Source organism: Lissotriton helveticus, chromosome 1_2 (assembly GCF_964261635.1).
Source record: "Lissotriton helveticus chromosome 1_2, aLisHel1.1, whole genome shotgun sequence".
In the NCBI taxonomy this organism is placed as follows: domain Eukaryota; kingdom Metazoa; phylum Chordata; class Amphibia; order Caudata; family Salamandridae; genus Lissotriton; species Lissotriton helveticus.
Window position 1 is genome coordinate 379202092 of NC_136058.1, and position 17225 is coordinate 379219316.

A 17225-nucleotide genomic window follows, 5' to 3' on the forward strand; every position below is an offset into this window, starting at 1 on the left:
GTTCAGTTGGAAGCTGGTGTGGAATTTGAAGTTAAGGACATTTTAGATTCAAAAAGAGTGAAGAGTAAACTGTACTATTTGGTGGATTGGAAGGGCTATGGGTCAGAGGAACGCTCTTGGGAGTTAGAGTCATATGTACATGCACCTAGGTTAGTAAGACTTTTCCATCAGCGAAACCCAACAAAACCCGGACCGGGAGGTCCTTCCTTGGTGGGGGGTACTGTCAAGGATCCTTCCTAATGAACGGTCAGCAAGAGTTCTCAAAATGAGGCAACAGGACTGGAGTTTGGCTCCTTCCTGGTCCAAGGCGTGGAATTCACGGAATTCCAAGATGGCGGGCAAGCAGGACAACTGTCAGCCTAAGTTGCCAGTCTAGTTTTCTGAAAATTCCAGAACGGAGTTCAGGTGAGGCGCGCGCTCTATCAGAGCTGCACACTTCACTGAGAATTCAGCCCGAGTCAGTTAGATAAATCCTGTCAGAGTAGAAACGTTTGTAGAGAAAAGTTATTTTCAGAATTCCAGAGTGGTAAGAGATATATTCCTAGTAGCAACTCAGTATAATAGTTTCCCTGCAGATATTACCACGTAGGTGACTAGCAGCTGAAAGAAAGGAGACATACAGAGAGACTCCGTCAAGACAACGTATCGCCGCTTCAGGAGCAGAGCAAGCTGCCTTCACGTTAAGGAAAACGGTTTTCACAGAGCTAAGTGACAATTAAATCTAGACTGTATTCGGCAGAAATTGTATTACGCTTACAGCCTGTAACATTTATAATTCGAAGAGATAACAGTAGCGTTAATGAAGCAGGTGTTTCAAGACACAGCAACAAGAAATTAAACACGTCCTTCAGAGAGATGTAAATAGTTCGTTTAAATGCAATTTAGACAATTACTTGAAGTAAAAAAGAAAGAAAAGCTTACCTGAATCTAGTGAGGCGAATAACTCGAGCAGGAAAGCAGCAGTTCTAAAAGAAGAAGAAAGACAAGTACAGAACACGTTATAAGGATAGCGGAATACAGTACTGGTAGGTCAAAAGAGATAATGGAAGATAACAGATAATAGAAAGTGAGAGAGCAGGAAATTAATCAATTGACTGTTTTGCAGATGAGGTATTCACAAGCCAACATATAACACAAGAGGAAGAATAAAAGACACAGAGTTGCATAGCGTGGTAGGTTTTATAGTCTAGAAAACACATATTCTAAGAGAATAGCTAGAGTGGAATATTAACAGAGTCATTTCATTTTAGTGAGACTGAACACAAGGCAACTCCATTTAAAGAAACCTCACAGTAAAAAGAAGAGCTACAGGTCTATGCAGTCCCATGGGTATGTAGGTTTAGTTATCAATAGAAGCAGGTAGAACAGAGTTAAGATTTATAGGTTAAAATATTTGTATGTGTTTAGTATTCACAGGAACCTAGTTTGGCTGATAAAGTCAGAGGAGGATTCGCTGGAGTATCGAGGGACCGGACCAGTCTCTTCTGTGCCTTTCTTTTCTTATGGTTATTTTCTCCACTTTTCCCCTTCCCTTTTTCTGATTGCTTGGAGTTATGATTTTAATCTGACTCCGACTGATTGGAGAGAGGGAGTTGGAAAGCAAGCATCTTCTGTTCCTGTGCAAGTCGACATAGAGACAAGAATTGGAAATTCGTGGAGCCCTGAAACTTGTGCTAGAAACTTTCTCCAAGGGCTTGACTGAGCTTGCCCCCTGAACTGAACCCCAGGACCAGTGGGTTCATTGTGTCTTTCCTCGTTGCCATCTGCCAGCCGTGTGTGCCTCCCGCCGGAGTAAGACTGCACCCCACATCGCCCCCTCCTAGGGCTGTGGCACTCGGGAGCTCGCCTGCCCTTCACCCGTGAGAGCCTCGCTCCTTGGAGTCGCTCTCTGCCCCCGGGTCAGGCTGCCTGCTCCTCTGCCCCTGCCTGCCACTGGAGCGGCAGAAGTGCTCTCGCCCCTCCCGCCGGAATTTCCTCCAGGCCGGTGACCTAAGCCGAGACTGCAGCCACACGAAGGACCGTGCCCTGCTGTCCCCACTCGCCAACCCGAGGAGTTTGCAGGCCGCGCCACCCCCCTATTGGGAGACCCCCGTACCATCTGTACCGGGGTCGTGGGCCGCACCCACCTGTGTGCACCCACCTGCTGCAGACAAGACCCAGAGACACTGCCAGAGACGAGTCAAACTCGTCCCCCCAAGGAAGGAATTCAAACCGGGCTCGGGCCGGCAACGTTTTATTTCCCCGTCAGCCTTCCCTGTGCCTTGGCCCAAGAGGCTCCTCTCATTGCCTCCCTGCTCCTCACTGCAGCCGAGAGCCCCCACCTCTGGAAAAGGCCCGGGGTTCCTCCAGGCTCCTCTCATCGCCTGCTTGCTGCTCCGCAGCTCAGCCCCCACCTCCGGAAAAGGCCCAGGGTTTGTCAGGCCCCTCTCTGGTCTCCATTCAAAGCGCACCGCGAGATGCGTGAGCATTGGTAGGGCCCGGGGTTTTCTTCCGTGTGGAGCACAGAGGAGCGCTGCGAAGCCCACAGAGGTGCTTGGGAGCGCCAGACCTTTCAGGAACGGGGCAAGAGGCCCCAATTATTGCATAACTGGAACTGAGAGAACTGTTTACAAGTGAGTTGAACAAGACAGAAGATACATTGGAACTGTAACTGAGAAACGCTTGCCTATTTACAATCTTGTGGCCTAATTTAAAAACGTTATTATTGGTCTTGTGATAAGTCTTACCTGCATATATATTTTTACATAAAGGAACGTATTTTTGTATATTCACAGCCTGGTGTCCATTTGTGGGGGGATTGGTACATTTTACTGTGTGTGTTATTACAAATGCTTAACTGAATAACGCCTGAAGAATAGCCTTGGCTGCTCACGCCACGCACCTAGAGGGTGAGCAAGGGTAATTGTAAGGGATCATCCTTCGCCCTGATTTAGAGGAGAGGGTCCCTGCTTGTCACAAGTGAATACTTGCGCCAACCAGAGACCCCCAATTCTAACATTGGACGCAGCGGTGAGGATTTGCGAATTTGCATTTGTAGTTGACATACAGTGAATTGCTGATCACCACATAGTGAGAGCAGACCTATAACACAGCCACAGATTTCCATTTTGATAATTTTGTTGAGACATCTGCCATTGCTGAAGCCATGCCTGGCTCACTCCCTGCTGGAAGCGCACCCTCTGTGATTTCTGGAATTGAAGATGTGGATTGGGAACACAGAGGACTGGAGGGTTACACAGTGGAGCTGTTGAAAGGCTACTGTGTAAAATTCAGAGTTGCACACACTGGGTGCAAAAAGAAAGGCCAATACATCAAGGCGCTGAGAGCCTGGAAAGAGTCTAGAGAACCACAGAATGCGGTGGATATCATACCACCAGATGGCATTGTGGAGCCCAGCAGAGGCCTGTCACCAGAGGAGCTGGCGGTCAGGGCAGCAGACAGGGCACATGCAATGGAGATGGCAAGATTAGCTGGGCAAATGGAGATGGACAAGCAAAGATTGGTCATGGAGGCGCAGCAACGCCAAATGGAGCATGACCTGAGATTGAAGGAGTTGGAGCTGAGAGGTTTGGGAACAACTCCTTCTGGTGGCAGCACAACGCCGATGCAGGTAGAGTCAGGGTGTACATACCCAAAGATGTAGTTAAAGAGTTCTTTAGGGGGGATGACATAGGACAGTGGTTTAGGGCTTATGAAGTAGCCATGTCCTCCCACCGGGTCCCTGACAAGGATTGGGGAGCGGGGTTGTGGGGGAGGTTCCTTAGCGAAGGGCGGGACACCCTACTAGATTTGCCCCTTGAAGAACAAAGTTCCTACCCCCGCATGAAAGAGGCCTTAATGACCAGGTATGGGCTGACCCCTGAAATGTACAGACAGAAGTTCAGGGAGAGTGTAAAGCGTCCTGGGAATACGTATGTGGAGTATGTGACTGGTTTTTGCAGAGCACTGGATGGATGGGTGAAGGGTAGTAAGGTAAATGATTTTCAGGGGCTTTTTGATTTAATTGCATGGGAGCACTTGTCTGATCACTTTTTTCCTGAGCTACGCCAGCACCTGATTAATAGCAAGCTGTCCAACCCGAGGAAGCTTGCTGAGGAGGCGGACCGCTGGCTCAGCACCAGGGTCCACAAGGGTCCAGTGGGAGACTCCGCCAAGGGTGGGCAGGGTCCCCAGCAGAAGAGTGGGGGGGACAGGGGTAAACAAAGAGGGTTCCAGCGAGGCCCCCAAAGTAATCCCCAAGGGAACCAGCAGCGAGGTTCTCAGCCTCCCCCACCCCCAAGCAGAATGGGGCCCCGACAGGTAGGCCTGTTCCAAAGGGGCCCTTCAATTGTTTCAGATGTGGTGACCCGGGGCACATTGCCAGTGACCCCAAGTGTCGCCTGTTTGGTAAACCAGCACCCACTGGTGCTCCACCCGGCAAGTAACTAACTAGTGTTAATTTGGGGGAGGAAGTAGTAGTCCCCGGGGTGGAGATCCTGTTCAGATGACCCTAGTCTCGCTAGGAGACAGTGAGATGGTCCCTGAGAACTACCTGCCCTCTAACACTAAAAAATATGGGCAGGTGGTGACCATCAATGGTAAGAAAGCAGAGGCTCTTAGAGACACAGGAGCCAGTGTGACTACAGTGAGGCAGCACCTGGTGTCTCAAGAGCAGGTTGTACCCCATGCCTACTGTAGGGTTATCAATGCTGATAATTCAGAGAGTCAGTGTCCGATGGCTCAAGTTCCCTTCGAGTGGGGGAGGGTCTCTGGTACTCTGCAGGTCTGTGTGAGGAAAGCCATGCCTGTGGACTGTTTGCTAGGGAATGGCTTGGAGGACTCCCCTTGGGAAAAGGTAGAGAAGACGACTCACCTGAGGATGGTGGGTCTGCCTGACTGGGCGTGTGTGACCACCCGGTCAATGGCAGCCAGTTGGGGTGCTCAAGAGATCCTGGGGCCTGAAGGAGAGGCCCAGGAACCGGCCTTAGAGAGAAGGCGCAGGGGGCGCGGGAAACCGGCCCCTGAAGTTCCCACGGTCCAGGAGGAAGCAGACCTTGAGGGGGATGCCCTGGAGCCTACAGGGGAACAGATTGCTGAACTGGGGGACCTGCCTGAGCTGACCCATTGGCAGCAAGAAGGAGGCCCCTCCAGGGAGGAATTCTGCAGGGAGCAGAAAGAATGCCCTTGTCTCGTGGGTATGCGGCAGCAGGCTGCAGACCAGGCCAATGGTGTTCAGGCCAAGACACATTATGTGTACTGGGAGAATGACCTCCTGTATTCAGAGCCTAAGGCTGCTGAACCTGGGTCAGCCCGTGTGCTGGTGGTACCCCAGAAGTTCAGAGCCTTCCTACTGGGGTTGGCTCATGATGTGCCGTTAGCAGGACATTTGGGGATGGACAAGACCTATGACAGGCTTGTCACCCACTTTTATTGGCCCCAAATGCACAAGAGCTCAGATGCTCATTGTAGATCCTGTCAGACTTGCCAGGTAAGTGGTAAGAGCGGAGGGAAGCACAAGGCTCCACTGCAACCCTTCCCAGTGGTCGGTACGCCATTCCAGCGAGTGGGTATTGACATTGTTGGGCCTCTGGACCCCAAGACAGCCATGGGCAACAGGTTCATCCTGGTGTTGGTGGACCATGCCACCCGGTACCCTGAAGCCATCCCTCTGAGGACAGTGACGGCCCCCGTGGTGGTACGGGCACTGATGGGAATTTTCTCACGAGTGGGATTCCCTCTAGAGGTGGTGAGTGACAGGGGGACCAATTTCATATCCAAGTATATGAAATCCCTTAGGCAAGAGTGTGGTGTAACCTACAAGTTCACCACCCCTTACCATCCCCAAGGAAATGGGTTGGTTGAGAGATTCAACCGAACCCTGAAAGGCATGATCATGGGCCTGGAAGGTCCAATGAGGCGTAAGTGGGACGTCATCTTGCCATGCCTTCTCTTTGCATACCGTGAGGTGCCACAGAAGTCCCTAGGGTTCAGCCACTTTGAACTGCTGTATGGTCACCCAGTGAGAGGACCTCTGAGTTTGGTAAAGGAAGGCTGGGAGCAATCTCCCAGGAAACCTCCCTAGAATGTATACAGTTACATGCTGGCCTTCAGAAACCAGACCAGGCGCTTCAGGCAACTTGCTGAGGCAAATCTGGAAGCCAGCCAGGAAGAGATGAAGCGGTGGTACGACCAGAATGCCACTCTGGTGGAGCTTCAACCTGGGCAAAAGGTGTGGGTCTTGGCCCCAGTGGAGCCTTGTGCACTTCAGGGTAAGTGGACAGGTCCATTTGAGGTTGTGGAGCGCAAGAGTCCGGTAACCTACTTGGTGGACATGCAGTCTCCCAGGAATCCTTTGAGGGTCCTACATGTTAACCCCTTTAAGCCCCACTTGGAGAGGTCCGAAGTGGGCATGTTGTTGGCAACTGATGATGGAATGGAGGAGGAGTCTGAGCCTCTTCCTGACCTCTTGGTAGCCTCTGAGAAAGATGGGTCAGTGGATGGAGTTAACCTCTCACCCACCCTGACGCCTGAGCAACAGGAAGATTGCAGCCAATTGCTGGGGCAGTTTCCAGATCTGTTCTCCCTGGTTCCTGGTGTCACAGATTGGTGCGTCCATGATGTGGACACAGGAGACAGCTTAACTGTGAGGCATAAGGCCTACAGAGTGACTGACAGGGTCAGGGCCAGCATCAAGGAGGAGGTCTCCAAAATGCTTGCTCTTAGGGTGGTTGAGTCCTCCAGCAGTCCTTGGTCCAGCCCCGTGGTCTTGGTCCCAAAGGCTGCTGCGCCGGGAGCCACACCTGAACTCCGGTTCTGTGTGGACTACAGAGGCTCAATTCAGTCACCAAGACTGACGCGCACCCTATCCCCAGAGCTGATGAGCTCATTGATCGGCTAGGGGCTGCCCGGTTCCTCAGCACGTTTGATTTAACGTCTGGGTACTGGCAGATCGCCTTGACCGATGGGGCAAAAGAGAGGTCCCCATTCTCTACACCAGATGGGCATTTCCAGTTCTGGGTTATGCCATTTGGAATGAAGAATGCCCCTGCCACCTTTCAGAGGTTGGTCAACCAGGTGTTGGTTGGGCTGGACGAGTTCAGTGCCGCCTACCTGGATGACATCGCAGTGTTCAGTGGTACCTGGCCAGAACACCTGCGACACCTCTGGGAAGTGTTGATGGTGATGCGCAAAGCAGGCCTCACAATCAAGGCAAGCAAGTGCCAGATTGGGCAGGGTTCAGTGGTGTACTTGGGACACCAAGTGGGGAGTGGCAAGGTGGCACCCTTGCAACCCAAAATTGAGACCATCCTGGCTTGGGAACCCCCCAAGACCCAGACTGCAGTGAGAGCCTTCCTGGGGCTCACTGGGTACTACAGGAGGTTTGTCAAGGGCTATGGCACTATTGTGACCCCCTTGACAGAGCTGACTTCGAAGAAGCAGCCCAGGAATGTGATTTGGACTGACACCTGTCAGAAGGCTTTTGACATCCTGAAAACTGCCATGTGCACGGCGCCCGTGCTCTTGGCTCCTGATTTCTCCAAGGAATTTCTAGTGCAAACAGACGCTTCAGAGCATGGTGTAGGGGCTGTTCTCTCACAGATGACTGAGGAGGGCTGGGACCAACCTGTAGCCTTCATCAGTAGGAGGTTACTTCCACGGAAACGTAGGTGGAGTGCAATAGAGCGAGAAGCATTTGCTGTGGTCTGGGCGCTGAAGAAGCTAAGACCCTACTTGTTTGGGTCTCACTTCCTGGTTCAGACAGACCACAGGCCCCTCAGATGGTTGATTCAAATGAGGGGTGAGAACCCAAAACTTTTGAGGTGGTCCATCTCCCTACAGGGTATGGACTTCACGGTGGAACATCGCCCTGGCACAGATCACGCCAATGCTGACGGTCTGTCCAGGTTTTTCCGCCTTAGTGATGAGGAACTCCCTGGGGAAGGGTAGTTCTCCCCACATTTCAGCTGGAGGGGACACGTGTTAGACCTGGCACCTTGGCGTGAGTTTCCCTTCCACTTTTTTTGCTGATGTGCCTCAGATGTTTTTGCTGGTGTCCGCTGCTCAGGGCACTGCGCCACAGCCAATCCGTGCCGCAGTGCAAGTGCTCCCTATGTAAAGTGTAACTGTGATTGATATTCCTGATTGGTTCATTGGATTTACTGTCAGTCCCCAGTAAAGTGCACCAGGAGTGTCAGGGCTTGTAAATGCCAATACTGCTAGTGGGCCTGCAGCGCTGGTTGCGCCACCCACAGAAGCAGCCTTTTAAAAATGTGTCTAGGGTCTGCCACTGCAGAACCTGCGTGCAGCCTGGTACTGTCATGCTGGCTGGGCAAGTGCACACACTTACCAGCCCCTAAACCTGCCCTTAACTTCATATTAGTCACCGCTATGGTAGGCCCAAGGGCAGGGTGCATTGTAAGTGTAAGGCAGGACATGCCCTGATGAGTGTGGCATGTCCTAATAGTGAATTACTGCCAAATTCGTTTTTCACTATTGTAAGGCTACCTGTTCCCTTTAGGCCAGATGGGCTGCTGGAATTATTACACTCTATAATCCCAGCAGGCTCAGGGAACATGGTAGAAAGTAAAGTTTAGTATGCCTGAACTCAGAATAATAAAATACTTCTTTTAGTAAAGTTTATTTTAATATCCTGTGTTTGCAAATGCTACTTTTAGAAAATTAGCATTTGCTTGCCTAACCATTTCAGCCCGCCTCTGCTTGGATGTGTATCTGGCTGTCTGGGATGTGTGAGTGACAGGGCTGGGGGATGACAGGTGGTGAATGCAAGGATTACACCTTAGTGGGAGGTAGGAGTGCCCCTGGACTCTTAATCAGGCTGTGCTCTGCTACCACAATGCTGGCTCCGCCCCCTGGGGAGCCACTGAAGACTCAGCCGGCACCTGGCCCAGGAAGGTCGAAGCACTGTCATCAAGGTACTCCTGGCTGCCCCTGTCCACACAATGCTGGCTCCACCTCCTGTGGAGCGTCTGATGTGCCTGCCCCTCACACTGAAAGCAGAAGCCAGAAGTACACCCAACAAGTGCTCAGAGACTGAAAGCAGGTATGCAGAGGCCCCCTTGGCCTGTGAGAACAAAGGAAATACAGTATAAAAGTAGGAGCCCTGCTCCTTGTAAATCAGAATCCTGTTTCCCACAACGAACCTCTGCCCAACTAGAAGGAGAAGAAGACGCTGGAAGGACTGGCCTGCTGCTTGCCTTGCTGAGGAAGGAGAGGAAAAGACTTTAAAAAGACTTTGCTGACTTGTGCTAGAAACTTTCTCCAAGGGCTTGACTGAGCTTGCCCCCTGAACTGAACCCCAGGACCAGTGGGTTCATTGTGTCTTCGCTCGTTGCCATCTGCCAGCCGTGTGTGCCTCCCGCCGGAGTAAGACTGCACCCCTTATCGCCCCCTCCTAGGGTTGTGGCACTCGGGAGCTCGCCTGCCCTTCACCCGTGAGAGCCTCGCTCCTTGGAGTCGCTCTCTGCTGCCTGCTCCTCTGCCCCTGCCTGCCACTGGAGCGGCTGAAGTGCTCTCTCCCTCCCGCCGGAATTTCCTACAGGCCGGTGACCTAAGCCGAGACTGCAGCCACACGAAGGACCGTGCCCTGCTGTCCCCGCTCGCCAACCCGAGGAGTTTGCAGGCCGCGCCGCCCCCCTATTGGGAGACCCCCGTACCATCTGTACCGGGGTCGTGGGCTGCGCCCACCTGTGTGCACCCACCTGCTGCAGACAAGACCCCGAGACGAGTCAAACTCGTCCCCCCAAGGAAGGAATTCAAACCGGGCACGGGCCCGCAACGTTTTTTTTCCCCGTCAGCCTTCCCTGTGCCTTGGCCCAAGAGGCTCCTCTCATCGCCTCCCTGCTCCTCACTGCAGCCGAGAGCCCCCACCTCTGGAAAAGGCCCAGGGTTCCTCCAGGCTCCTCATCGCCTGCTTGCTGCTCCGCAGCTCAGCCCCCACCTCCGGAAAAGGCCCAGGGTTTGTCAGGCCCCTCTCTGGTCTCCATTCAAAGCGCACCGTGAGATGCGTGAGCATTGGTAGGGCCCTGGGTTTTCTTCCGTGTGGAGCACAGAGGAGCGCTGCAAAGCCCACAGAGGTGCTTGGGAGCGCCATACCTTCCAAGAACGGGGTAAGAGGCCCCAATTATTGCATAACTGGAACTGAGAGAACTGTTTACAAGTGAGTTGAACAAGACAGAAGATACATTGGAACTGTAACTGAGAAACGCTTGCCTATTTACAATCTTGTGGCCTAATTTAAAAACGTTATTATTGGTCTTGTGATAAGTCTTACCTGCATATATATTTTTACATAAAGGAACGTATTTTTGTATATTCACAGCCTGGTGTCCATTTGTGGGGGGATTGGTACATTTTACTGCGTGTGTTATTACAAATGCTTAACTGAATAACGCCTGGAGAATAGCCTTGGCTGCTCACGCCACGCACCTAGAGGGTGAGCAAGGGTAATTCTAAGGGATCATCCTTCGCCCTGACTTAGAGGAGAGGGTCCCTGCTTGTCATAAGTGAATACTTGCACCAACCAGAGACCCCCAATTCTAACAAACATGCCAGGGGAGGAATTGCACATTTGTTACCCACAATCTACTTACAGTCCTACTTTAGCACAACATGTGAAAATAGTAATACAATACCTGATCATTATGAATATTCTTGGCTATAATTGAGAATACAAAATGCTACTTTATACGTATGATGGCTGACTTTCCTGCTAAATACTAACAGTTTCTAATAAATCATTACAGAATCCGATGACAAAGAAGCTCTGAATATCCAGTCCTCTTTATGCTTCCTAGTTTAACTGGCTGCGAATTTTGTGATTTAATATTCTTGAATATTTTTAGAGGGAACATGAATGTATTAGAACAAATGGCAGAGTTGAAAAAGATATTCCTGGAAATGACACTCACTCTTTTATCAGGGGGTCTATTATAATCGACTATGCAATCTCTTTTTGTATTCTGCCTCTGGCCTTTTGTCTCGTGTGAATGTAATAAATATTATCAATAGTGACCACAGAATATTATCTTTTAGTGTCACTGTCTCACCAGAACATGTCACTCCACTGAAAGGGACTGCCAGTTTGCAAAAACAGACTACCTGAGGAGACGTATATGAATGCCAAAACAGGGTACCAAGACAATTCAAAACTGCCATATTGGTAATGACAGTAGTTAGTTAGAGGAGGCTGTTAATAACAGGCCAATCCACTCTAAGGTAAAGGTGAAGAAGTGAGATGTTTAAAGTCTATTGGACCAGGCCTCCTTATATATTCTGTGAGAATCTGATGCCTTGACCACATCACCAGTTCGGTTCTAATCAGGTTTATATCATAATAACAATGAAGATTGGTAAAGCGCTCGGCTATTCAAAGAATGTCCCGGCGCTAGACAGACTAATTGACCAATCAATTCAAAAGCCATTAGGTGGACTCCCTACTGAAACAGGGTGGAAACCTAACTAGGACGAATGTAACAGCCGGAAATATTCCAAGTACTTAGGGCCATATGCATGAACACATTTTCCCATAGACACAGAATGGGCAAACCCCTTTGATGCATCTGGCCCTGAGGCAATTGGCGATTGATAAGCTTCTGCAAAATCTTAGAGAAGGCAGTAAAGAGATAGGCCTCACTAGAAAATGTCATCCTACTGTAGGGGACAGAGCGGATCTACCTGTGGATGGCTTTTGTTTTAGTAAAGGTATCAGTCTGGCATGTTTCCATCAACTAGGTACTGCTGCTGACTGAATGGAACTATTCAAAACAATATTTAAAATCAAATTGAAGGTCTTAAAAGTGACATTCAGGATGCGAGGCCGACAAGGGTCATCAGGGGAACCGATGCACATGTTATGTTATCATAAGCTTATAGAGCGCCTTATCAGCGGACACATAACACTAGTGAAGCACACAGCCACCTGATCAGAGAGGCCCCCAAGCCTCCAGGAAAAGCACAGTTTTCAGATTCTTCCTGAAAGGGAGAAGATTGGTTTCTTTCCTGAGGCTAGATAGAAGGTGGTTCCATGCCTGAGGAGCAGTATTAGAAAAGGCTCTGCCACCCTTAGACGCAAGGTTAAACCGGGGACAAACCAAATTACATGCCTCAGCGGATGGCAAGGTCCTACTTGGCACGTAGGTAGTAAGCCGTTCCTTAATATAGCTTGGAGCCGAGCCATACATGGCCTTATGTACAATACAAAGGCTCTTTAATTTCGCTCTTTGGGCAATTGGCAACCAATGAATCTCCTGTAATAGGGGCGTGGCCCGAGTTCGCCTGGGTTTGTTGAAAATAAGTGTGGCGGCATCGTTCATTACGACTTGTAGCCTATCTAAGAGGTGTTTTGGTAGGCCATAGTATAAAGAGTTCCCGTAGTCCAGGCGAGCCAATATCAGGGCAGAAACCGCGAGCCTAAGGGTAGAGAATGATAACAGAAAGGCTAGTTTCCAAAGCTGGCGCAATAGGCTGACACATGTGCCCACCACCGCCGACACCTGCTGAGTCATGGACAGTAGGGCATCAATTCTGATGCCCAAACTTTTTACTGCCACTGCAGGTTCTGGGAAAGGTCCCAGTTCCGCCGGCCAGAACAGATCACTCCATGGGTTTGCAGCTGTCATGACCGCCAGGACTTCGGTTTTCTCCGGGTTGATTTTCAAAAAATTATCTGAAATCCAGTTGATGGTAAACTTGAGAATGTCTTGCATCCTCAGGTGAGCTGTAGATGAATGCTCAATCTGGATCAAGATTTGAGTATCGTCGGCATAATTGTAAACCCTGCAGTCCAGCCGGTTCAGTGCGGCTATCAACGGCTGTAGATAGATATTAAAGAGCAGGGGTCAGAGGACTGACCCCGGGGCACACCACAGGTCAGCTTGGCTGGTTCGGAAACTAGATCTGCAAGTTGGACTCGCTGTGATCGATCTCCAAGAAAGGAAGTCAGCCAGGCTAAGACCGTGCCCTGTATCCCTAGGTCCTTAATCCGTGATAGTAGTTGGCTATGATTAACGGTATCAAACGCCGCGGATAAGTCCAAGAGGACCAGGGCACACGGCGTTTTTTTATCAGCCCTCAATCTCAGGTCATCCAGCACGGAAAGCATGTCTAATTCCGTGCTGTGATGAGCTCTAAAGCCGGCCTTATTGGGCTCAAGCAGGTGATTGCTTTCGAGGAAGTGGGTGAGAAAATGTAGAACATGTTGCTCCAGAATTGTGGCCAGAAAAGGCAGTTGGGAAATTGGCCTAAAATTCTTTAGAACTTTTGGGTCAGCGCCTGGTTTCTTTAGGAGCGGGACCACCCGTGCTTCCTTAAAATTAGAAGGAACAAATCCCGACTTCAAGGAGCGGTTTAGAAGGGTGAGGACTTTATCCTCCATTCCACACCATCCCAGCTTAAAAATTTTGGGGGGGCAGGGGTCCGCTGGAGAGCCCGATTTCACCCGACCCATTATAGTGACCAAGGATTCCTTGGTGAGGGCGGGCAGTTGAGTCAAAAGGTCCATTATCGACCTAGGAGGTATAGGGGGAGGCTCAATGGAACATGGAAGATTTGGGGTGTGAGTAATTTCCGTAATTATGTCCTTAATCTTATCCATGAAAAAGATTTGAAAATCTTGACAGTCCTTCTGGTTGAAAGTCGGACTTGGCCCCTTAACCGTCCGCAGATCGTTTAAAACTTTAAACACTTCTTTCTGTTATCAAGACCTGTTCAGACTCCTCCATAGAAATGGGAGCAAACTCCAGAAGGGAACAAAGCGAGGTCTTAGATGCAAAAGTAATCAGGTCACCCCTGCCACTGCTATCTGAAGGGCCATTAGGAACTGTGAGGTTAAATGTTTCAACAATACCATACATTTTATTGTTGAAAAAGTCAGATAGCTGCTCACACTGATTGGGGAAGCCTCTAAAGGCTAAGAGAAGGCATCAGGGTGGGAACTCTTCTTAACTATCTTAAAAATGTCTTTGGATTAGTTGCCTGATAGCAATTTGATTTTTTTTTAAAAAAGGCAGCTTGAGATTGGGTGGCTACCGGCCGAGCGAAATGGCCGCCTGCTAGTGGAGCTCTGTGACTAAGAGTTACATTCCCCGGAAATCCGGCCATCCATCCTGATAACTGCGGGCACAGCTAGCGAAAATCGGCGACGGGAGGTCATCCGATCCCCAAAATGCTGCTCCGTTTATCTCTACTCCCAGAAATCGCGCTGCACGGCCAGGGAGAAGTTGAGGCCTACGAGACACACTGAAGCCGAGGTCTAAATTTTACGAGGCGGCCCGGAACCGCGTTGACACGACCAGACCTGCCTGCCACGGCCAGACGTCACGGTGAACGCAAAGTCCAGGCACGCAGCACCCGAGAACAGCCTGGGGAGTATAGACGTCGGCTCCTGCATGAGAGAGACAGTAAGAAAGGCCGATTGAGCCCTAAGGACCATAGGCTGAAGCCTGGAGGCAGGAGTATTCAGATCTCGGCACAGATCTAATGGCAGCCTAATTTGCACATTGGCTCCATTCCCTGCTGCTTGGAGCCACAATACTTAAAACTACCAGCCGACTTAACACGTGCCAGCTACTATCACGACTGAAGGTCCCACAAACTAACCACTGCACCAGATATTGCGCACTAGTGCCACCAGCCTCCAACATTGCGGACTTGATGCAGAACGACACTCCCAGGCCATAATCCAGTAACGGGTGTAAGGGGAAACACTGGACCCTCCGACGACGACGATAAGCGATGACTAAAACAGAAGCCCCATAACGTGATTTTCATCACTGAAGTGCACAAGGGACAGTCCACAGCAGCCCCACTAACGGCCGTGGTGGCTCTGATCCCCACAATTCTTGAAAGAGACACTACTTAGAACCAGGCAACATGTCTGGCAGGGGGCCGAAAGTGCAACAAACTCCACGCCTGGAAAAGTATGCATACATAAAACAGCCCCAACAAAATTAGCAGGGCGAACAGTCGTGCATGCCGCCCCAGGCGAACACCTCCCCTGCTGACGCCGACCGGATCACCCTGAAAGATGTCATGGCGGCCCTACAAACACTGCAAACCTCGATGTGCGCAACATCCACAGATATTTCTCTAATGAGGGCAGACTTCTCCAAAATGACCGACCGCATTAAAGAAGTTGAGAAAACGACATCAGACCTCACGAGTGACACTGCAGACCTTAAAACTAAAGTACAGAGATTGGAAGATGACAACCTCCTGCTAAAGGCGAAGCTCGACGAGCAAGAAGGCCGCTCACGGCGTAATAACGTGCGCCTGGTGGGAGTTCCGGAGACAACAGGAGGGTCAGCCCTGGACCTCTTCGTAGAAGACCTCATCCAGAATACGTTGCAACCAAAGGGGCTATCCAAATACTTCTCGGTACTGAGGGCACTATACACCACCAAGAGACAGACTGCACTAACAGGACCAACAGCGCACACAATTGCAATATGGCACGCAGCACAAAGGTCCCTGGGATGGGAAGAGGTGCTGACGCAGGCCACCCCTCTATGGGAGACGCGGCAATTGGGCACCCTAGCGAACACAAAGGGATTCGATAAATGGGACCTCATAGGCATTTCTAAAATAGGAGATTTATGGGTGAAGGGGGCAATACTAACATTTGCAGAATTGCAGGCGAAGTATGAAATTGCGAACTCGGAACTCTACCGTTAATTACAGATAAAGCACGCACTGCAAAGTGCAATCCCCCCAGAGACCACACTGAAGGAGTCCTCCCCTCTGGAAGACAGACTACTGACGGATTACATGGATAAAAAAGCCACCTCCCTCACATATAAGAAACTGATTAATAATCTACCGGACCCAATGAATACGCTAAAAGATAGATGGCAAACGGAACTCGGAGACATAGAGGAATCGGGTTGGATGGACGCGCTAGCATCGGCCCGACTAAAACTCATTCAACTGAAAATACTACACCGTGTATATTACCCACGTACCACACTACACAAGCTAGGACACACACCGAAACAGCTTTGTCTGCGAGGTTGTGGTCATACTGGAACTTTTTACCACATAATATGGGAATGTCCCGATATAAAACACTATTGGGAAAGGGTACTGGCGATAATCTCAGAGGTAGGAGGAGCAGAAGTCCCCTGTGATCCAAAATGCTGCCTCCTTAATATATGGCAACCCACAGATCTCAATTTAGCTTTACAAAATTGGGCTACATTGGGGATGGCAATTGCAAAGTGGAATATAGCTAAAAACTGGGGATCCGGAGTACTACCCACACGTACACAATGGGAGCGGGACATGGACAACGCAATGGTGGCTGAAAGGGCCGTTTACACACACAGAGGTTGCCCAAAGAAGTGGACCAGAATATGGGGTAAATGGAATGAATTCTGAGGAAACATCTGTGACCACCCCCTACAGATCCCATCACCTGAGGTTATTCCATAACTATAAATTAAATTGAAGGTCTGAACGTACGTTCAATTTACACAGTGTCATGTAAGTGCTTCAGGAGAAAGAAGGTATCACCTTTCAAAAATACTATAATGACAGCTACATATACTGTTCATGTTAAGTACCTCTGCAACATGTGTTGATTAATGTAATGTATAAGACGCCTGTTTGACTGCATCTGCTCATGCTATGAATAATTGTATCTGAATGATAAGGACACAATAAAGGTCTGTGAAACTTAAAAAAAAAAAAAGGCAGCTTGAGCTTTCTTGATTGAATGATGATCCTCATTCAAAGTTTTTTTTGCAGTTTCTTTATCTGGGAGAAGATAATCCTTTTGTCTAGATCTTTCAAGATGTTTGCAGTGTTTACGAAAAGCCCTAAGTTCTCGTTAAAGTAAGGAGAAGAGCAGAGTCTTCTTGTGAAATTAGCTGACTTCTGAATTTTGATGGGAGCTACGGTGTTCACCATATCCAACAGCCACAAATTAACAGCTTTAGAGAAAGCCTTGAAAGCTCCACTCAACATCGGCATGGTGTCATCGAGGATAAACACCACATCAAATCTAATCACTTTAGACCAATTCATGTAAGGGACAGAAGGCTTAGATCTCCTACCAGAAAAAGCAAGGACAACACTCCAGGCAAAAAGAATAATGTGATCACACCAATAAAAAATTTTCAATGAGTAACCATCACCTGACAATTTGAAAAGATACGGTCAAGGATATGACCAGCAGAGTGTGTCGGTTGTTTGACAAATTGTTCAAATTTCAAGAGGCTACATTATCAAGT

At 49.6% G+C, this 17225-nt stretch overlaps 2 protein-coding genes across 2 annotated transcripts in view; one reads left to right on the plus strand and one right to left on the minus strand.

Moving 5' to 3' along the window:
• The window catches only part of LOC144806080 (uncharacterized), a 235032-nt gene that overhangs the window by 160166 nt on the left and 57641 nt on the right, over positions 1–17225 (plus strand). The window lies entirely within an intron of this gene.
• LOC144806063 (uncharacterized) overlaps positions 1–17225 on the minus strand; it is a 137389-nt gene that overhangs the window by 89313 nt on the left and 30851 nt on the right. The window contains exon 2 of the mRNA XM_078672511.1: positions 922–965. Within this exon, the coding sequence (XP_078528637.1) occupies positions 922–965 (44 nt within the window). The remainder of the gene's footprint in view (positions 1–921; positions 966–17225) is intronic.